The 22141-nt window shown below is 40.7% G+C and overlaps 2 protein-coding genes across 4 annotated transcripts in view; one reads left to right on the forward strand and one right to left on the reverse strand.

Moving 5' to 3' along the window:
• The window catches only part of LOC306822342 (histone deacetylase 7-like), a 41457-nt gene extending 26017 nt beyond the window's left edge, over nt 1–15440 (forward strand). For all 3 annotated transcript variants that reach the window (XM_079341301.1, XM_079341303.1, XM_079341302.1), the window contains 13 exons: nt 95–228; nt 322–442; nt 535–584; nt 1705–1812; nt 2049–2104; nt 3363–3450; nt 4020–4139; nt 7461–7558; nt 10717–10835; nt 11266–11399; nt 11479–11563; nt 12822–12969; nt 13068–15440. In XM_079341301.1, the coding sequence (XP_079197427.1) occupies nt 95–228; nt 322–442; nt 535–584; nt 1705–1812; nt 2049–2104; nt 3363–3450; nt 4020–4139; nt 7461–7558; nt 10717–10835; nt 11266–11399; nt 11479–11563; nt 12822–12969; nt 13068–13107 (1301 nt within the window). In that variant the 3' untranslated portion in view covers nt 13108–15440. The remainder of the gene's footprint in view (nt 1–94; nt 229–321; nt 443–534; nt 585–1704; nt 1813–2048; nt 2105–3362; nt 3451–4019; nt 4140–7460; nt 7559–10716; nt 10836–11265; nt 11400–11478; nt 11564–12821; nt 12970–13067) is intronic.
• A 172-nt stretch (nt 15441–15612) lies between these two features.
• Nucleotides 15613–21981, reverse strand: LOC306822355 (twist-related protein 2-like). Its single transcript, XM_079341325.1, has 2 exons — nt 20951–21981; nt 15613–16558 (listed from the first exon to the last, which is right to left on the reverse strand). Exon 1 carries the CDS (start codon nt 21791–21793, stop codon nt 21221–21223), a length of 573 nt encoding a protein of 190 aa, XP_079197451.1. The 5' UTR covers nt 21794–21981; the 3' UTR covers nt 15613–16558; nt 20951–21220.
• Between the last annotated feature and the right edge of the window lie 160 nt (nt 21982–22141).

Consider the following 22141-nt stretch of genomic DNA (forward strand, 5'->3'; position numbering starts at 1 on the left):
CGCCTTGATGTCCTAAAGCTAGTGATGTATTTTAGTTCAAATTCATGTAAAACATGTGAATAAGTCTGTTGTGTGTGCTTGTCTGCGTGTGTAGGTTTGGTATATGATGCTCAGATGCAGAAGCACCAGTGTACCTGTGGGGACAACAGCCTCCACCCTGAGCATGCTGGGAGGGTCCAGAGTATCTGGTCCAGACTGCAAGAAAGAGGTCTTAGGAGCCAGTGTGAGGTATGGCTGTTAAATATACACAAAAACTACACAAATTGCAGAAAGTCATTTCATAGTTGTTTCTTTATGAAGTCATTATGTACGTTTATTTAGCGTGTCCGCAGCAGAAAGGCGACTCTAGAAGAGCTACAGTCGGTTCATTCAGAGAAACATGTTCTCCTGTTCGGCACCAACCCACTCAACCGCCTCAAGCTGGACAACCGCAAACTGACCGGTAATAAACTTCAGATAATAATAATGACAGGGGAAATTCCTTATAATAACAATAACAATAATAAGATGAATGACATACGTTATCGCCTGCAGGAATCTTATCTCAACGGAGTTTTGTGATATTACCATGTGGAGGAGTCGGGGTGAGTGCCACACACACAGCAAAGACCACTTTCAAACAAAAGTCATGTGGGAATCTTTTCACTTATGTAATTGCATTACCGGACAGCAAACATTACATGGCTGATTGCTTCATTACACAATTAAGCTAATAGCGCCACAAATTGCTAATGCTATTGTTTTTGGCTAAGACTACCTAAATCACAAAGGCTGTGTTAAGGTGTGATGTGGTAGAGGAAAAACTTTAGGAAGAAGAGGGAAAGGGGATGAACACGCAAACTGCAGCCTGAAGTGTCGTGTGCCAGTGAATGGGTGTTGGAAGGAGAAGAAAAAAAGACATAATGTAAAGATAATAGAGCAAACTAGATGAAACTTATTAGAGGGAACTATGGGATTTTTTTCTCTCTCTTCTGAAGAGCAGAGTTTATAATGCCCATGAGAAACTGTGGTGAGGTACTATAAGAAGAGAGGAGACCGATAATAGAAGTGGAGAGGAGAAGAGAGGAGGAAGGAGAAGAAAAAAAGCGGCTGAGTGTCAGTTGATAAGACGACTGATCTGCCTGGATTTCCGGCCCTTGGCTGCTCTAGTGAAGAGAGGTGATTGAAACAAGATGGCAAAGTCTGCGATAAAAGAAATTCCTCTTATTTCATTGTTCCTCCGCGGCACACCACCAGTGTGAGTTTTGAAACTTGGGTTTACTTTGGAAAAAGAAGCAGGGCATGGTTTTACAAAGAAAAGAGATGACAATGTAGATGTGAGAAAATCAACTTTCTCAGTACTTATCTTGTTGATCTTTTGTTGTTGTTGTTTTTTATAATGCATTACAGGAACATACTACTCTGTGAGATGCTTGTCAGTTATTATTGTTTTATGAGGACTTTTGTGCAATCAAAAGAAATCCTCAAAGACTGAACTGTCAATGTTGACTCTTTATTGGTCAGCAGCAATTTCATTTTCAGAAGGCCTTTCAGGTTTTATATAGCTCACCAGTCTGAAGGAATAAAGGTCAATGTTTTATGTGTCGATCAGTCAAGGAGCCCTGATCTGATCTGAGTTTTTATTGTAAAACAGACATCCGCATTCTAATCATTTATCAAGAAGTCACGTTTAAACGATATGTTTCACCTCTGCTTTACAAACAGGTTGACATTGATACAGTCTGGAATGAACTTCACACGTCAGCAGCTTCCCGTATAGCAGCAGGATGTGTCACAGACCTGGCACTGAAGGTGGCACAGAGAGAGCTGAAGGTGTGTCTCAATCGTCAAATACCTTATCAGCAAATACCTTTTTTCTGTCTCATGCACTTTAGGGCTGCAGTACAACAGGTTTTTTTATGTAAACAATGTTATGATAAGTATAGGAATGCTTTGTCAGCTCCCCTTTGCAAAGTGATTTTACATTCAGATGTTCCAGGTGTGATCATGAAAGATGTTCACAGTGGTAACAGCAGAAAGGTGCTGAGCTTTTTGTTGTCCTCTTTCAGAATGGCTTTGCAGTGGTGAGGCCTCCTGGACACCACGCATGCCACTCCTCCCCTCAGTAAGTACAGCACGATATACAAACACACACACACATACACACACAAACACACACACATTCCAGGAACCATGAGGTCTCCCTAAAGTGTTTCAAAGGATTTATTACAGATCTCCATGCTTCTGAGCAATAGAGAGAGAGAGTGTGTGTGTGTTTGTGTGTGTGTGTGTGTGTGTGTGTGTGTGTGTGTGTGTGTGTGTGTGTGTGTGAGTGTGTGTGTGTGTGTGTGTGTGTGTGTGTGTGTGTGCGTGTGTGTGTGCGTGTGTGTGTGCGTGTGTGTGTGTCTGTCTGTCCTAGAATGTGTGTGTAATGTGTGCTACCTGCCTAATGCCTGAGGCAAGTCTTTGCCTCCTCCTCTCCACCTTTCTTTGAAACTTTCAACACATTGAGCAGAACACCTCAAAGAGAACTCTGTGCCATGTGTGTGTGTGTGTGTGTGTGTGTGTGTGTGTGTGTGTGTGTGTCCTGATTTGTATCAGTGTCTTTGATTGGAGGCATTAGCCAAGTAACCACATTCAGCTGGGACTGTGTGTGTGCTCAGCAGTACATGTCACTGGTTATTTACGGGATGATAATGACTTTTCTTGAAGAGTAGAGTTTGGACAGCATATGATATACCATCCACACAAACACACACACAAATACATTGACAGTCAGAGTTTACGATCCATGCTGACACTGCCACTTCCAGCATTCCTCCATTGTTTTTCATACATCAACACTTTTATTTGCATACCTTGACTGTCGACATCGAGTGTTAGGGGGAGATGCTGCGCCAGGTCGTGAGTTCATTTCTCAGAAATCATCTCACACATAACGCCAGCGATTTATTCTGTTATCGTCAGGAATGTGAAGAGAGCTTTATGATAAGCTCAGTTTTCTGTTTGTCACTGAATGTGTGAATACTGCATTTCTCAAGAGGTGAACATTTTGTCTCGGCATAATGTTCTCATATTAAAAGCAATTTTTGTTTGTCAGCAGTGGGAGATTAAATCCAAAACAACTTAAAATGAAACATCCAAACATCTCAAATATTTGCAACTAAATGTTTGCCTGGCAGGAGTTTCTCTATGACTGGCACATTAAAGTCAGTGCTATGATTGTCACAACCTGGAATGAAGAGCCACCACATGAAAACACATATTTTAGGGACATGTCTTGGAGGTTCCTAAGGTCCATATGGGGATTCTATGATTTTAATTTGCTGAAGCTGTACGACAAACACATGTGTCTGCCTCTCGTCATGTCTGTTTGTCCACAGGGGCTTCTGTTTCTTCAACTCTGTGGCCATCGCTGCCAAACAGCTCCAACAAAAACTCAACATCAGCAAGATCCTCATCGTTGACTGGGTGAGGACCCATTGCATGATCATCATCATCATCGCCCACGTAGACAGGGAAAACGCACACAAAGACACACAGGCAATCTACAGTAGCACCTCTATTTATCATTAGCTTCATTCATATCTTCAAAAATCTCTGGTGTCCATGTGTGCTCTAAACTGTCACCTATTTTTAGAGAAGACTCATCGTCGCACACACACACACACATGCAGATATTGATCCACAGCCAGGTGGTGGTCTCTGCTCGCCATGTGTGTGTGTGTGTGTGTGAGCCTGCACCATGACTTTAAACACGCTCTGCTTTTTGACATTTTACTGCATCAAACACTGATTACTACCTGTTTCATCAGAAAGGTTTTATGATCAAAACAGACAGCCCGCCACAGACCCATATCTCTCCAATATGTTTTGTGGTTGTTATTTATTTTTATTTTTTTTAGAAATTTATATCATAAGTTGTACTTTTTATTGATTTGGAAAATGATGTGAACCCATCAATGTTTTTATCTATAACTTTGATTTGAAAATATGATTTACACCATGACAGCTACCTAACCTCAGCTATCACTACCCAGGATATTCACCATGGCAACGGCACCCAGGAAGCCTTCTATAGCGACCCGAGCGTGCTGTACATCTCTCTGCATCGCTATGACGATGGCATGTTCTTTCCCGGCAGTGGACATCCCAGTGAGGTAGGAAGTCCTCCACTCTGCAGGGCTTTGTTTACTGCTTGTGTTTGTGTCGTCATGGTAACGTCTTGGTGTTTGTTTGTGCTTCTTGGTATGTACATAGACTCTCTCTTGTGAACACAATAGCCGCAGAACAACGAAACATGTAAACTTGTTGAACAGGTTTCTTTCTGTGGACGAGCTGATGGAGTCCGTTCTGTTTATATAATGCAGCTTTTTTATTTTCTCTATCTGCCTTCTCACAGCACAGACTTCATTATTATACCACCCACGTCTATTGTGAAGATAGATATGTTGGCATAGAAATATTTGCTAATTATGTGATTCAAGTGGAACATTAGGGAGCTTAAGAGCCTTGTGTTTATCATATACTTGTCAAAACAAGAAGACTGATTGTAACAATAAATCCCAGATTAATTTACATGAGTTAAAGCCCCAATTACAAGCTCCATTTGGTCACGATGACTGATTTTTATGATTCTGTACAGCACAAGAACAGAAGGAAACTGTAAGTATGGAAGTGATAGTTAGTAGTGTATAATGTGTAGGATGAAATCATCTACTTAAGAGCTTTAGACCAGGCCTGACTGTTATGATTGGATCAAACATGATTTTCTTAAAATTCAGGAATCTAAGAAAATATTATACAGGAGGAGGACCAGAGGAGCTTTACAGAACGTGCTGATTATATTTATATTCTTCCACAGTACATTTTCATGATCACTTAAGTGGAGTACAGAAATAACAGCTGTAATACAGAATGTCATACTATGAGAATCACATCCATAACTTTTACAATAAATCGAGATATGAGGAATTAAAACACGTGAGGAGTTTACACTGGTTATGTAACAGGCTGAAATTAGTAGTGACGCTTCTTTATGAAATGAAAAGCAAACATGAGCGATCAGCAGCAAGAGCGACTATTTTTACATTTAAAGTCATTTTATGTCAGCTGTCGCTGCCAGCAGATTGGTATTAGAGAAGGCATGGCCTGCACACGACTTAAACAGCCATTAATTACGCTTCAACTCGCAAAGACTCACAGTGAATGACACAATAGACTGTTTACACAGCAGAAAGATATTTAGATTCAGAAAACAAAACGTATTCATGGATAGGACAAATCCAGCAAAGAGCGGAAAATGTTTTCTCTGAAGTAAGAATTATCAACACCTCACCAAACACCGTTGCCGATTTTTTAGTTTTTAGTTTTTTTACTCTAAATTCTGTGTTGAAAATAAATTGTTGACTGTTTGAATGAAGCAACTCCAGGAAAAATAAAGTATAAAAAAAAAGAATAATCAACCACAAAAAGAGTGTAAAATAAAAAAGGACATGAGATGAGTTGAGAGCACAGGAAAGATCAATAAAAAACACAATCACAAGAAATTAGCTTATCCCGAAATAGGAGAAAAGTTATTTAATTTAAAATGTCTCCCTGGTTTAAGTATGTTTAGACTTTACTTGAATAACATAAACATTTCTTTACAAGCGTTTGTTCAATTCGTTTTTTCCCTTGTCAGCATGATGACTTTGTGACGTGTTCAACATAAACTCTCCACACACGTCTTCATTCAGTGAACTCACTGTAGGCCTCTAACACTTTGATTTTCTGTATCAACTGTAGGTTTATTTCTCTTGTTTCTGTTTATTTTATAAACTCCAGTGCTTTGGATGTAAGAACATCACAACAGGATGTGTACATTGGAATTGCATGCCTATGTTTGAATACAGGAAATTGAGATGCCTATGAATTCTGCCTGCGGTCTCCCCAGAAACCAAGTGTGATGACTATCCCCAGTCAGATGAATTGACCCCAACCCACGGTGGCATCCACCACCCATTCAATCCCCCACAATCCCCCTCCCTTTCTCCACTCCTCCCCCACAATAATGAGCATAAAATAGTCAATGTTTTCCCATAAAATCCCCTGATGAGGGACGCTACATAAAACGCTCAGTGAGCTTGGATGTGGCTTTTGCCTTAAGTGGCCCCTCAACCTCTGTTGAGCTGTGTGGTAAACCTCTGGAGTCTTGCTGTCCCCCGTGTAGGTATATAACACACCATGGGGCAGGGTTGTGATGTCATAGCCATAACAGAGAGAGCCGAGCACCACGTAGAACCCAGCAAAGGCCTAATGCAGTCCAGCAACTCTTGAAACATGAAAGAGAGAGAAAAAGGACAGAGAGGAGCACAAGAGACTTAAAGCTGATGCAGGAACTGTGTGTGTGCATCTTTGCGTGTGCATGTCAGTGTGCAAGTGCGTGTGCACGCGGGTACATTACCAGTTGGCAGAGGACAGGAGGCCTCATGTGTTTTTCGTTTTCCCTGTGAACATGCCGTCCACTGAGAGAAGAATAGAGACAGACACTCTGTGATGCTCATCAGCATTCTTTCAAACATCCTCTCACACCCATACACACACATTTATATACACACACAAAGGAAATTACCACACATTCCTGCCAAGAGTATGTCAATCAACCTCCTCATCCTTCCCTCAAACTGACACATTGACTGATGGTGAAGGGCTTCGAGAACAGCTAAATGGCTTCTAGCAGGACTACAAAGAGAGACGCAGGAATCCTTGAACCTCCTTTCCAAGAGCTGCTGGGGCCTCAGTTCACTCTCTGCCCCAAATATGCGAGGTCATATTGAGAAGGCCGTCATAATCTCTGCGTGGCATTTTGAGGAACAGGTCAATCTGAAAAATCCACTTAAAAATCATTTGCAATATGAAGTATGAACAGTAAACCTGACATGTCATATATACCAAACCTGTTTAACTTCTACAGAAGAAGAAATAGTGCTTTAAAATGCAAATAAAACATTTCACGACATCCACTAAGTGATTGTGATGCATTGTTTCTTTATACTGTATATCTGGGAGCGTTAGCCAAACACGAAATATTTCCCAGTTTAGCCGAAGCTAAAGCTTGGAATCATAAACGGGTGTAGCTCTGTTGTGGCTGTGAGTGATTTATAAGGCCGTTTGACAAATTATATCAAAATCAATATGGAGGGATAGGGGTGCTGAATTCATAGCCATCGGTCTTTTATTTAGGAATCATAATCACTCCCTGGTGTTGGAGTCCCTTTTTCTTAATTGCCGCAATGTGAAGTTTTGCAACAGTCGTGTCAATTTTGCGAACATTCAACACAAATCTGTCATGCTCACAGAGTTTCTCAACTTTCAGTGGGACTCATTAACTTTATTGACTTTAACAGAGACAGTTTTTCCATCCTAGATTCACTCTCTGGCCCTCTCTCTCTCTCTCTCTCTCTCTCTCTCTCTCTCTTTCTCTCTCTCTCTTTATCCAGACTGGTGCAGGTGCAGGCAAGGGCTTCAGTGTGAATGTAGGATGGACAGGTGGTTTGAACCCTCCCATGGGTGATGCAGAGTACCTGGCTGCATTCAGGTAAGGAATTCATTCAATCTTATGTTTACGGTCTATGCTGGTGTTCAATAATGTTCGAGCCCTTTCACTACAATCATATCTACAATTTTTGTTGTCCTTCTGGGACACCATATGTTTGCAGAGACTTGGATATTCACGAGACAAAATATGAAACCAGGTTCCAATATCCCATTAATATGTTATTAGTCAGATTAAGCTTAAAGTTGATGCATTCAATTCGCTGAAAGACTTCACTACTTGTGACCTGGTTTCAGTTGCTCACTTAAAGGTTGAACGACTATGTCCAAAAATGTCAAACTACAACTCGGCAACATGTGCACTATCCAGTCCTATCAGTTACATAAACATTTGTCTTTGCTCCAACACAAAATCAATCTTTAACCTGTCAGTTGTATCAATGTTTTATTCATCTCAGGCAGGCCAGCAGTGACCCACAGTGATATGTGGGATAGATACACTATGACTGCAGAGAACACACAGGTCAAGAAAAGGCAGAAAAAGGAGTTGGAAAGTTTTTTCACCAATTTAAACGACAACCATGTATGCCAGCAGGACAAACAACAAGCCTTTGTTTTCCGCCTGGTGGAATCTTTTCTCAGGTTTTGGAGGGCAGAACTTCCCATCTGCACTGGAATGCAACACCTGTAAACAAAGCACTTTGCCTACATTATCCTGCAATTACACTGCACTGCTGGACTTTGTTTACTGCATTGGATTACCTGTTCTGTCTTAAGCAGATTTTGTATCTGATTCCTGAGTCACTCTGGAAAATTGTTGATCATGGCAAATGTGAAAGAACGGTTATATTAAAGGACAACGGGTTTATTTGGTGGTTGCAATAATGCTACACTAGTTGCTGAGCTCAAAACAAAACCCCACATTGATTCTGAGACACACCTTTGCTCTCACCCCTCATTCAAGCCTTTTTTTCCTGAATGATTAACGTTTGGTTCTGCTTTACACTGTAATGAACTCAGAGTGTTTCTGTCAGCGACACTGGCACACCACCAGATGATAAAACAGTGTGTGAGTTCTGCATGGTTCCGCATGCAGCAGACACAGTGGGTGGGCCCCTTGTCAAAGGAAAGATGCTAATGAGCTAACCCGCACTGGTATAAATCCATAGAGCCAATAGGCGGGCTCGGAAACACTAAGTCCACTGTTTACTGCAGCTCTGGATTGTAATTAAGAGACAACTGCTCTTTTCCTGAGCAGGCGTCTGGCTTTTGGTATTTTTCATCAAGTTTGGGAAACGGCGAGTTTTTTCATGTGTAAAACATCTTCAGTCAACCACACTGTAGAACTGTACAGTATTGTGTGTTACCCCGAGAAACTTCTTCCTGTTTCAAAGCTCTGCAGAAACGGAGCGTCCTGGTGGTCCAGCGGTTTGAGGCACAAACCGCGTAGCTCTGATGTCCGTGGTGGTGCAGGTTTGGCCAGAGACCTTTGTCACATGTCGGTTTGAGGAGCAGCCCCGTATTCACTGCCACTGTTAACTATGTGTTTCAGGCAAAAACTTCCACAGAGACTGTAAAAACACACACAACAACAATGTTTGAATAACTTTTTCATCCACCATTCACTGGTGTGGACAAAATCATAACATGCCATACAGACAAAATTTAACGCATCATGAATTCATGTTTATGTAATTAAGTATCAAGTCCAGTGCCAGTTCCATGATCCAATTTGAATCCGTTATGTAGACGTTGGGTTGTTCCAGGCTGAGCGCTCCTCTGGAACAGAAAACGATCCCGAGTGCGGTCGTTGATGATGTGTCTCTGTTTTTGGGTGTGTGTGTTAGTGACAGGGGAAATATTGTGGTCGAGAGTGGTGGTGGGACTCCAGTACAATCAGGAGAGAGCTCAGCTAAGTTGCGATTAAGTGTCATGACGTAGTGTGTGTGAATGTGTTGAGCATTACTAAGGTGCTTAGAACGTAGGGTCAGTGTAACCACCGGTAGCACAGCAAACACACACCTTCAAACGTGCAAAGGAAGAGGAACATGTAGAACTTTTGGAAAACATTTTTATTTCTTCTTTTTTTTTATGGGCACATTATGTTTGTGTGCATATACATACTTTCATGTGCATCGCTGAGCGGCTACTGACAAACTTTGGAGAAGAAGGGACAGCAGAGGAAAAGAAGTGGGGGGTGCATTGTTAGGGAATCCAAAGGCGGCGTAATTAGGCCCAATGGATCCCAGATGGCTGGCTGTCAGTGACGTGAGAAGAGGGACGAGCTCCTAATAGGAACCAGACGCACACAAACGCCTTTGAACTGCCGCTGAGAGAGAGAGAGAGAATCAAACGCGGCATGGGCCGTGCGCTCTTGCTAAATAACTGGCAGCGGGAGAGGAGAGGAAGTGGGGAGGAGAGCAAAGAAGCGAGGAAAGTGGTCTCCCCTGAGCGGAGCATAAGGTATGTGGGCGTCTAAGTCCGCAAATGTCAGGGGGCCTCATTTTTATCTGTTTATTTCAATCACACACAAAAAAACGTTCAGTGTTTGCCACCTGCCTAAAAGTCACTGAGTCTTTGCTTTAACTACTATGTGATCTTCATGCATCCAAGAAAAAGCTTTTCAGGGAACCCTTGCCTTTTTTTTTTTTTTTTTTCAGAGCTCTGCTTCAAATTTAAACAGTTGCACACATTCACACCTGGGAGCTACCCCACACTCATGTGTTGGCCGCTCTCCAGGACTGGATCAAAAACAGAGATCAAACACCTGGAACATGGCCTTGGATAATTTATCTTTCATCATTTTCGAATGGATGGAGTTTACAGTGAAGTAAATGTTTGCAGTGAACAATCAGGAACAAAAGTTGTTCATGGTCATACAAAAGTCGTCCACATGTCCCAGACTCAAAGAAACCCCCCAAGTTTGGAGTCCATTTGAGATTATGTTTTTTTTCTTGACATGCAACTAAGAATTGTTTTAACAATAACTTTTAAAGTCTAGTTGAGATGTTTGCTGCTCTTTACCATAATATGTTCTGCTTGTTCCAAGTTAGCGTTTTTTTATAAATGACAAACACCTGCTGAAAACATGATTTCTCAAATGTACTATCTAATTTCAGCTGGGCCACAAGGCTTGAACGAGTGTAACATTCATCACAGTATTTGCTTCACAGCGTGTTGTTTCCTCTTCTTCCTCCTCAGAGCGGTGGTGATGCCCATTGCCCACGAGTTCTCCCCTGATGTGGTGCTTGTGTCAGCTGGCTTCGATGCTGTTGAAGGACATTCATCACCACTGGGCGGCTACAAAGTCACAGCCAAGTGTAAGGCTCCGCCCCTTATTCACCTACAACACATATTTATAACTATTTTGACATAAAAGCCCGACAGGACGTACTGTAGCAGCTTGATCCAAAAGAAAAAGAAAAAACCTGGAGAAATGTGTGTGCTAATGTTAAAAACTATTTTCAAACAGGAACTTCTTCTGCTTCTTAATGAAAACATCCATGTATTAAATTGAAATTAAATTGTAATTGATGAGCACAGATCTGTTTTGAATATCAGTAAATAGCGTCTTCAAAGTAGAGCGCATCCCTCTGAACTCATAATGGGGACACCAACATGTTAATATTCACCGCTGTTGTGAGCTGAAGACTTTTTGAAGACTCTTTTGTAAATGTCTCGGGAGAAACAGTTCACATGTCAGTTTTTTAGCTCAACTTGTGCGTGCGTGTTTGTGTTGCTCTCTTCCAGGTTTTGGCTTCCTGACCCGTCAGCTGATGTCACTGGCGGGGGGTCGGGTGGTCCTGGCTCTGGAGGGGGGGCATGACCTAAAGGCCATATGTGATGCCTCTGAAGCTTGCGTCAGCGCCTTGCTGGGCATGGAGGTGAGACAGTGCATGTCTGTGTGTCTGTAGAGATACTCTGTGTGTGTGTTTGATCTGCTCACTGCTTGTTGTGTCCCAGGTGGAGCCTTTGTCACAGTCTGTGTTGGACCAGAAGCCGTGTGGAAACGCAGTCAAAACTCTGCAGAGTGTCATCCAGGTTCAAAGTGAGAACTAACATTAAACACACTTGTAGCATCAAGAGCTTTCAGGAGCACCTCATCCAGTTATACACAGGTTGCTGGTAGTTTTTAGTCGTAACTTTTGGCTGTATCAACAAAGAAATCTCAAGTTTCAATACCTGGGTTAAAGAGCCACCAATACAGTTGTGCTGATCAGTGTGAAAATACTCGACAGGAGTCAGGGGTTCCCGTTCCGTTTGACAATTGACATATTTTCATTCTTTAGGCTTATGCATTCAAATAAAACAAAACACTGCCACTCACCTGTAAATCTCAACTAACAATTAGGAAATCATGTCTTAGAGTCTACTCCTGACACATTGAAGTAACAGTGGGTCATGTGTCCTGGGGGATTTTCTTAAATGTTCATATACAGAGAATAGGAAACAAAGAATGAAATCTTTTACCTTGCATGTTTCACACACCAGCTGGACAAAAAGTTGAAGAAACCTCTACACCTTTATATTTTTTAATCTACATGTATAGTGAGGTTATTTCAATGTTCAAATAAATAGCAAAATAAATCTATTTCTTTATTTACTGTCTGTATAGTGGTGTTCTCTTTATATCCCCGAGTTGAAACTTCCCCATGTCTCTCCATCCCTGATCCTCTCTGACCACCTCCTTCACGGCCCTGTCTCTCATCCCTCCCTCCAGCCGTCCCACACACAGACAGACAGACAGACAAACACACACACACACACACACACACACACACACTGCCGCCCTGGCTCCAATTATCTTCAAACACTTCTCTGGCACACGACCTTCGCAACATCCCCTCCTGATTGCACACAAATGTTATCCCAACCAAATTAGATTAATTAAAAATATTTGCAAAGCCACAAGAATGTAAAGCCCATAATTTAGGCCGGGGGTGAAATATATGAGTTACAAACACAGCCAGAACACACACACACTCATATTCGAACACATTTGAAAACATTAATTGGATTGACTTCCTCTGTGTGTCACAGAGAGAGCCTAAGAGGACAGTCCGAGTTTAGGTTTGCACTGCAGAAATTATCAACATGGGTATTTAGACCACGGGCTGTTTATATCACGGTGAATGCTTACATTCAGATCAAAGAGCTACTACTGGTGGATCAAACACACAGTCCTGCTTTTTAATAATCCAGTGCAGACTCTTTCCTGAAGGAATCATTCAGGATGAAAACAACTGAGACCAATAATCTCTTTCCTTTCTCCCCTCCCGCTTTTTCATCCCTGTTGCTTACTACAGGTGAATACTGGCAGAGTGTGAAGGATTCAGCCGCCACAGTGGATCTTTCCTACCTGCAGGCACAGAGACGACGGCTGCGACGAGATTCAGACAGTGAGGCCGTCAGCGCCCTCGCCTCGCTCTCGATGAGAGCTGTTAGCCCAGACGAGTAAGAAAGGACAACACATACAGTATCAATAACAACATGAGAATAATGCATGAAATGTATCCTAACATATTTTCTTTTCTTTCTTTTTTTTAAACAAGGGAACTGACAGAAAAACTGACAATGAAAAGGTCTCTGTGAAGAATGAACCACCTGACAGCTGCCTTCAACCAGGGATCAATGGAAACAAACTCACACACACACACACATACAAAAAGCTATGCATTTGGAACATTGCTGGAAGCAGATGTCCTCCTCAGTTTGACCACTGTATTCACCACCCTCCACCTGCATTACTACTGGCTGCAGTCTGACCACTCTGATTCAAACACACACTGAGGAACAACATTAACCTGAGCAACACACTTATTCTTAGACACCTCTTCAAGATGTTAGTGGGGATATCTGTTCCTGAACTGAAAACGACAATCAGAGGCCGATTTAATGAAGGATCTGTACTCATAGTAGCATTGGGAGCTGATGACAGGATGTAGCATGAACACACACTTGACAAATCGCAGCTCTAAGACTTTCTCCTTGTAACAGACTCCCAAAAGACCTGCGAGGTGAACGTGCTGATGAAGGAGAACAGACGTATCCTCTGCAATTAAGACACTTCCCACTATAATGATGTCATTTGTCTACAAGAGACAAAGATCAAATGAAGGAAAAGATCAGGCGTTTCTGATCATTTTGCACTGCACTGTTCTGTAATGTGAACCAGACCAGATGGAGGAGACGCAGCCACGTTGGCCATATTGACAATCAAACATCTCGTTTGTTGCTGGTTCTTTGTTTATTCAAATTGTCATTGATTTTGACCTATGGCACACATTTTTTTTTGTAAACGTCAGCAGGAGATTTATTTTTCTTTAAGAATCCAGTAAGAGTGAAGCTACAGTGGAGTCTGAGATACATATGTTTTATATTGTTTCTTATGTCCACATATTTTCTTAAATCTTTGTTCTTTTTCTTGGCCTGTCGGGTAAGCACATGCAGTAAGATTGCAGATGGCTGCCGTTATTAAGTTGACAGATAAAGACGACTCAGCAGTCTTTGATGAGGCACAACTTCAATGTTTAGACATACTGTAGTTTGTGTCAGTGGCATTAAGTCACAATGAAGAGCTAATACCTCGAATCCTAAGTGTATCGTTTTCAGGGGGAAGAATCACTTTTAAAGGTTCCTGACATCCTTTACATGTCAGCGTAAAACAGACATGAGGATGATGAAGATTCGTCAGTGCAGCGTGACCACTCAGAAATCACATCTTCTCTCCTACACCATATTGATTTCAACATTTTCAACGTCTCTCATCAAAGGACTCTGTGGCAGTAACGCACTCAGCCTGCCTTCAGGATGGGATGATCAGAACGACTTGTCTGAACGTTTGAATGTTAATGATGTTTGGGGGTTTTTTTTTTTAAATGGCCCTGTGTTTCTTCCTGTGGATTTGCATTCCTGCTGTATTTTGTAAATGTATTTTATACTTTAGTTTTATCATTGCGAGGACACTGCTGCGTCCTCTTTACGTTTACTGTTCCGTTTACTCTTAGCAGTCTGGGATGTTTTGCTCTCACCGGACCGAACTACAAGATTTTAGTAGTTACAAATAATACTGAGATAGTTGAATGTCCTCAAAGTGCAATTGGACACAGGTTTATCGCAACCAAAGTTTATGAGAACAATGTGCCGTCGCTGGACTGGCATGGCTCAAAGAGCTTCAAAGACTTTTGAGGACTTAGTGAATGTTTCTTCTTTTTTTACCCAAACATTTGAAAAGCACAAAGAGAACAGGACGGACACGAAACAAATTCATTCGTAAAAAAAATCAAAAAAAAAAATCAACATGACTTCTCTTCGTACATTAAGACTGTGTCTTTGAAGTGCTCTTTGCATGTCTAACACAGATTTTACGGTGCTATGGATTATTTTTCGAAATGTGGATTTTTTTGCCTTGGTTTTTTTTCTTTCTTTCTTTATGTTGCATTATGTGAATTTAACTCAAAACTGGTGGTATGTTTGGAAATGTGATGAAAATGTGAAAATAGAAAAGGATGCTGAGAGAGCTGTTTGTGCTCTGTATCACATATATGACAATCCTTGAGGGGAGTGTAGCTTCATTGACTTTTACAGCAGCATTCATGGCAGTGACCTGACATATCTAATGTTTAAACGTTGTCTTAATTCATGGAAATGACTTATTTTTGTATTTGATTTGAAAAAAAAGAGCCCTGTTCGTACATAGAGACCAAATAACCAGCTTGTGTGCCTTGAAGTATGATGCAGACCAACCTGTGTGAAGGTAGCTTGAACAAACTGGATCTTAATGAAATCTGAAGGCAGAAGTCCAGTTTGAACAGAACTGACTCTCTCATTCGAGTTCTGTATAGTGTACATAACTTTGTTTCCTTTATCATCTTTGTTTTTTCTATTTTACTTACAAAACTCCTTAATAAAGGTTATTGCGATAAGTTTTGGTTTTTTTGGCTTCTATTTTTATTTCGAATGCCACATGCTCATTCGAACTTCTTGAGTATTGTAGTTTGTTTTTAATTCATTTATAGTGTTTCTTTTTATCATATCTAAACTAAATGCTTAGGCTGTATGTGTGATTCCTCTCTATTCAAAAATATAGCACTCATGTACAGCATCAGGAAAACTTTTATTGTCCACAGGTGTTGACACAATAAACAAATGTGAATGCAAAATAGTACAAAAGAAAAAGAAATAAGATGACTTAAACTGCTCACAGCAAGTTTAGAAATATATTTCTTAAAACTGCAGGGGGAAAAAAACAAACATTTGTCAAATTTCCTTGCATTTTAAAATAGTTTTTTTTTTTTTTTTTTTTTGCAAAGCTCAATGATTACAACTTTAAAAGAAAAAAACAGAAACAAGTTATCAGTGGTTTCAGGATCTTTTCCATGGACGTTTGTTTCATGAGTGTTACGCATGATAATGCTTAAGCAGAGTTAAAGTAATACAGTGTGCATACACCAAATTCACATACAGATACACTTTAAAATCCCCAAAAATACACAAAGCTATCCAGTTACTAGAGCACAACGAAGTAGAGATCTACACCAGATTCCTGGTGCTCCTCGTTTTCCCACAAGACGGGCCTCAGAGAGCCAGAGCGATTAGCTTATTAGCATTTTAGCTGTAAACATTCATTGGCTGTGACCGCCCTCTTACCATCACAGTGCCATTATCATCAGTCATCGTAATGTCTGTTTGGCTGTGAGTCACCCGAGGAGGAGAGCTGGGTGGATGATGGTTCACGGTGTTACTCAAGGCACTCGAACCAGCAGCCATTTTGTTTCATTGTCAACGCAGGCCAGCTGTTTGTTTGTTTGTTTGTTTGTTTGGTGTTTGTTCTCATTCAAAATGTTCCGCACTCGACTGTTGTGTCTCCTCATCAGTGTTTCAGAAACACAAAGTGGAATTTGTTAGAGTCGAGCTTCAAATAGGCTACATGTCAGTATCCAGAGAAGCAGAAAAGAAGAGTTTGTAAAGACATAGGGGTTTTCTTTTCAGGAGGGAAGATGCGTCTTCTTTGAGTGCAGATGATTTTCCATTTGTTGATTTTCTGTAAAGATAAGAAACACATTTTGAGTTAAGATGGTACATTTAATATTGCAGTATGATTCTGAAGCTGTGGCATTTTAGTAAAGATAAGAACTCCATTAAAAGACTTTGTTTTGAGGGTTAAGTGCCTAAACAGAAACAAAACATTCAGTTTAGTGGATACTGTTTGTTACAGCTTCTTAATGTCTAACATTCAGTTAAGAGCAGTTTTGGTTCTCCCTAATTCTAGTTTCTATCTATGCTTGAAAAAAGGTAAACATGCAATCCAGCAAGAAAGGGTGTCTGTTGGTGTCAAAATAACTTTCATTAAACATGTAAGTTAACATTTTCTCAACTTAAAGTCTAACACAGTTTAAAGCATCGTCTTCTTTGTCTTTTTCACACCAATTTTGCTTTGTGTGTTTAGATCTTAAATACATTCCTAAAGATTTTAAGTGGTTGTGGAATTTTCAAATATATATATTCTTAGCTTGTGATTCAGATTGCCTCACTTTAAGAGATTCAAAGTTATGTTAGGAAAACATTTTACTATTAGGAGGAACATTTTTTTTTTTTAAATTTAAACTACAAAAGTAATGTGGAGAAAATTAGTAAAATTGTTCTGCTCTAGTGGACTGTATGTTTGACAGATTCTGAAGCATTTTGAACCTCAGCTGTGTGGTGTCTTCTTGTCTACGTGTCAAATCGGACGTCATTCTTCCAAGACTCTATGTCCCTGCAGCTGCCTGAGCAAGGCCAGCGCAAATATACATGCATAAGCACTTGTGCATGTAGCGATCATACACTCACTTATTCACATAACCCTCCCACCTGTGCTTGGTTCAGTTTTGCTCTCTAAAAATAAAGATGACTATCAAACCACAACTCCTGGAAGAGGCTTTTAAAAAAAATGCAGATGAGCCGCAGAGGACTCTGCATCTGGTCTCAGATTGCTCTGCAGAGCCAGAGATTTGATATGCAAAGAAGAGAAACCAACAGCTGGTCAGTGCAAATAATAAAACACATACAGTATACACACATAAATACACACTTGCATGTATGCAGCAGAGCCAGGGGTTCCGGCAGAGGAAAGAACAGTGACAAGCATTTTGATTATAACATAAACAGATGGGAGAGTACAATCCTTTTATTTTGAATTTCTTATCCTGAGCCAGACACCCACACTTATTGAAATCATGTTCATCAAAAACGTGTCTGAAATGCATTCATGTTTGCGTTTGTGCACCTCATGCTCTCAAAGCAAATAATAAGGTTCCTCTGCTCTGAAAGTACAATATTCAGTATTCAGGCCTTTTGTTCTTTACAAGGAGTAAACTGATGGTGTGTAAGCCCAGGACAAACCAATTATCTTGTTCTTTTCTTGGAGAAAGCTATGTTGGATGTACAAACAAACAGGAATGTCTTGCAATTTACTGCTGCACAGTGCATCAACATGGATTACTAAAACACGATATGATGAAATGAAACTTTTCTGACCTAGTCTCAGCAGAGTATAACCCTTATACGATCTGACATAAGGTCGAGAAATGATTTTATCCATCTCCTGCAGAACACGCCCCCTGAGATTTTAGAGCTCTCAGAAAACGTAAAGTGATGTTCAAATGTATAGTTTTGAAAACCTCATGGATGTCTGTGCAGTCCTTGAGTACTAATCTACATGAGTGAATTCATTTAACACCACACACACACACACACACACACACACACACACACACACACACATAAACACTCTGTCTCTGATGTTCCTAAGACCCTTTCTGACCTCATCTCTCTTCTAAAATGTGTTGTTCGGGTCCGTTTTCGGCCTTGAATTTTTTAGCACTTTCTGTGGCGGCCCCTGCAGAGCAGATGATAACAGGCAGAGCAGGCAAAGTGGTAGGTAATAATAACCACCGTGCTGCTTTCAAGGACACTCCGCTCCACGTGCAGGGGCCTCTGCATTCCATCCCTCAATGACTGCTGCAGACGCCACTGGAGGTTTAATTATAATGTAGTGAGGAACACCTGCAGCGTGCACACTGCCGGGGACTGCATATGTCTGGATATTGTAACTTGTATTTTGCCTGTGATAGAGTTATAGCATGTGTTAGCGTTTGTGATGTGCTGATTCATGCACAGTTAAAAAAAATATGTGTGACTCTCTTCTTATTATGGATGCAATGTCTGTGACAGTTCTAGAAGTTCTAGAAGCTGTGTGTTTGTGTGCGTTTCTGTGCATGCATGTGTGTGTTTGAAATGTGTTAGTGTACTACTGTCAACTTGATGAAACACTGTATTTCCTTAAACCAACAACTCAAAGTCATGTTGGCATTTTTTTTTTTTTCAAATAACGCAACCTTACATTTTTCTTTCTCCAATTAAACACTGGTCTTAGGTGTTGTCTTTTGTTTTTAAGAACTCTCTATCTGCCTGTTAGTAAAATTAAATCTATAAGTCCTCGAATAGTAAAGCCATGAGGTATGATGAAAGATACAAATCACAGAAACAACATCTGCCATTGTTCCTGTTTACTAATCTGCAGATGTCTTAACACACACGCTCACAGGCACATGCTTGTGCGCTGCTACTGCTGCACAGGTAATTAAAGCTCACTCTAAACACAAATACACACTCAAGTACACACATGTACATGCACTGACACACACAAGCCTATGTGCCTGACCCTAACCCTGGTACACACACCTTCCTAATACCTCACAACTGTTTCCAATCTAAAGGTTCCTGCATGTCTGGGCCCCGGCGGGGCCTGATTGCACGATACAAGATCATGAGGAGAAGGCAAGGCTGCAGGGGAGAGAGAGAGAAAAAGAGAGAGAGAGAGCGATATGCCTCCACTTATTTCTCTTCACTCTTGCTTTTTTTCCCCTTTCATCCTGTACCTGTGCAGCAATCTGGTGTCTGTTAAAATAGTTGAAAAAAAAACAGAGCCTGTGTGCAGTGTATCCTACAGATTCTGGAGGAAAACATTTGTCCCGAGCACATCACAGGTCTGTCAAACACTGCACAGTTTAGATTACAATGATGATAACATGCTCATAGTTCACCTTAGTTATTTAAAGAGAGCAATCAAAGAGCTGCCTGTAAATGTTTTCTTTGAAAGAAGGCTCATACTTTTAGAATCTTTATCAAACTTATCTGAAATTTGTATGTGTATAATATTTCTTAAAGCCAATAAGTCAACTTCCACCTGACATAAATACATAACAGTTGCTCCTGTTGACTAAGATTGATTTTGCCAGTACAGAATATTTGTTAGCAGAGAGCTAAGTTCATGTACAGTCTGTGTTTGAAGGGAATTCAGAGACATTTTTATAACTTGGCCTGTACTTAAAGTACTTGCTTGTACTTCAAAAAAATCTTTGTCTTTCTTCATGTGAAGCATGTTGGATTATAATCTTCCAGAAATATTTTATTGAAGTATTATTTATTATGTTGAAGTTATTTATTTATTAAGTTTGATTTTTTTTTTAGGGTGGGGATCTTGTTTTAAATTTTCTTATATTATTTTACATTTATTGTAATTTTATCATACAAAACGAATTTTATTGAACAAGAAATTTATTTCCAACAATTCCAACCAAAATGAAAATGAACCAACCCAATACTTGAGTTCATATGAAAACGTACTATTTTAATAAGTAACGTGATATTTATTAACCGCATGTGACAACAAGCATTTGGGGAAAAAAACTACTTTATAAAAAAATAGGAAACAAATTAATTCCTGTGGCAGGGGTTTTTCTGAGTGATTATCATAGGACAATCTATTTAGGACTTGTTTGTTTGAAGTAACAAAAAAAAATGTTGAAAAAAATTGTTTACAATTCTAGGATTCAAAAGATTGAAGTAAACAAGCCTTCAGTCATGACAGTCATAATTATCAAATAGTGCTGATGTCAATCACAAACATTTGAAACCCAAAAGAGATTTTATCATCATTGACATGCCTATTAATGCAAAGTTGAATTAATGTACATTATAGAATTGTGTCTGAAACTCGTCAATTCATGTTTAACAGGGATTTTAAAAGAATTAACATGAGTAACTTCATGATGCTCCTATTTATTTATTTTTAATCTGTGGGGACATTTTAAGAGATATTTTCCCCTGTGCAGAGATTCGTAGATTTTTTTTTCTAATTCATATTAAGCTCTCGTTTTTACTGTCATGCTGAGATAGTGCAAATAATGTATTAAAACATTCTTGAAACCATTTTTGAACAAAAAAAGAAAAATCAAAACGTCTTTACATCCATTGTATCCATGTCCATGTGCTGATGACGTAATGGATACAGAAATGTGTGAGCACATGTGCATTGTTGTGTTTGAATGATTTCTAGATGTGCACAAGCATTAAGCTAACGGTCAGTGTAAGTGTGCATTATTATTCATACCTGATTGGCTGCAGCAGGGCGTCTTGTTGCTAAGGACCAAACTGGAGGATGGACAAGGGAGTGCATTTGAAACAGTGGAGGGTAATGGGGCGTAGAGATGGAAATAACTATTAGGGAGCACATAGACCAAGCAAGAATATGTGCATAGGTTTCAGATGAAAAGGTGAATATCAGGCTGACAGAAAGGCAGTCAGAGGTCAGGGAACGGGTTTAGACAGGGACGAAGGTGTGGACACATGAGGGTTTAGGTGAGAGAGTTTCTGTTGGATCCTAGTGGCTCGCAGACATGGCCCAGGCCCCCTCCATCCTCCACACAGAAAAGGCATAGCTCAGTCTTTCATGGGCCAGGTAGTTGCAGCTTGCCAGCTTGGCGTCCATTTCGTCACTCTGCAGCACCTGGTACAGGAAGTCAATGTAACGTGAGGCCAGCTTCAGGATCTGGATCTTGCTCAGTTTGTCTGAAGGTAACGTTGGGATGATCTTGCGTAGAGAAGCGAAGGCATCGTTCAGGGACTGAGTACGTTGACGCTCCCTCACGTTGGCGATGACACGCTGGGAATGGAGGTCCTCAAAGGGCTGGTCCAGCCGGGGTCCCAGCGATGTTGGGGCCAATGATACAACAGTTGAAGGGCTTTTCTTCACCCTCTTTGGCACAGATGGCAACAGGCTGTTTGGGCTGCCGGTGCTACTCTCCTCCGCTTGTGCAAGGTTTTCCTTCTTGGGGTAAGGCGAACGTTTTCGATTTCCTTGTTGGTTGTTCTTCTTCGATCCTCTTTCCAGTTCTTCTTCACTCGCCCCCAGACCTCCTTCTGGAGAGTTGGTGCAGGACACCTCTTCTCTCATTGTATCGTCAGCCAAAAAACGTTTAACCTCCAGTGCAGGGACACTGTGCTTCTTGACAACTGAGCCTAACAACCTCGTATAACAAAGGACTTTCGAAAGTTACGGCTTCTGGAACTCCATCAGATTGGACGTTGTTCTTGCTGTCCTGTTTCCTAGTTACCTTGCTAAACCTCTCACTTTCACATCCCTTTCTAGATCTGACAGACAGAACAACAACAAACCATCTGACAGGCAGGTCCACCTCTGCCTCTTTTATACTCCAAAATCAAACCAAGGGCCTGCGGGCAGTTCTCTATGGCTCAACGGACTTCAAGAGGGCGTGGTTCGGCCCTAACCAGGCAGAGAAGC

This window comes from Symphodus melops, assembly GCF_947650265.1.
Source record: "Symphodus melops genome assembly, chromosome: 4".
Classification (NCBI taxonomy): domain Eukaryota; kingdom Metazoa; phylum Chordata; class Actinopteri; order Labriformes; family Labridae; genus Symphodus; species Symphodus melops.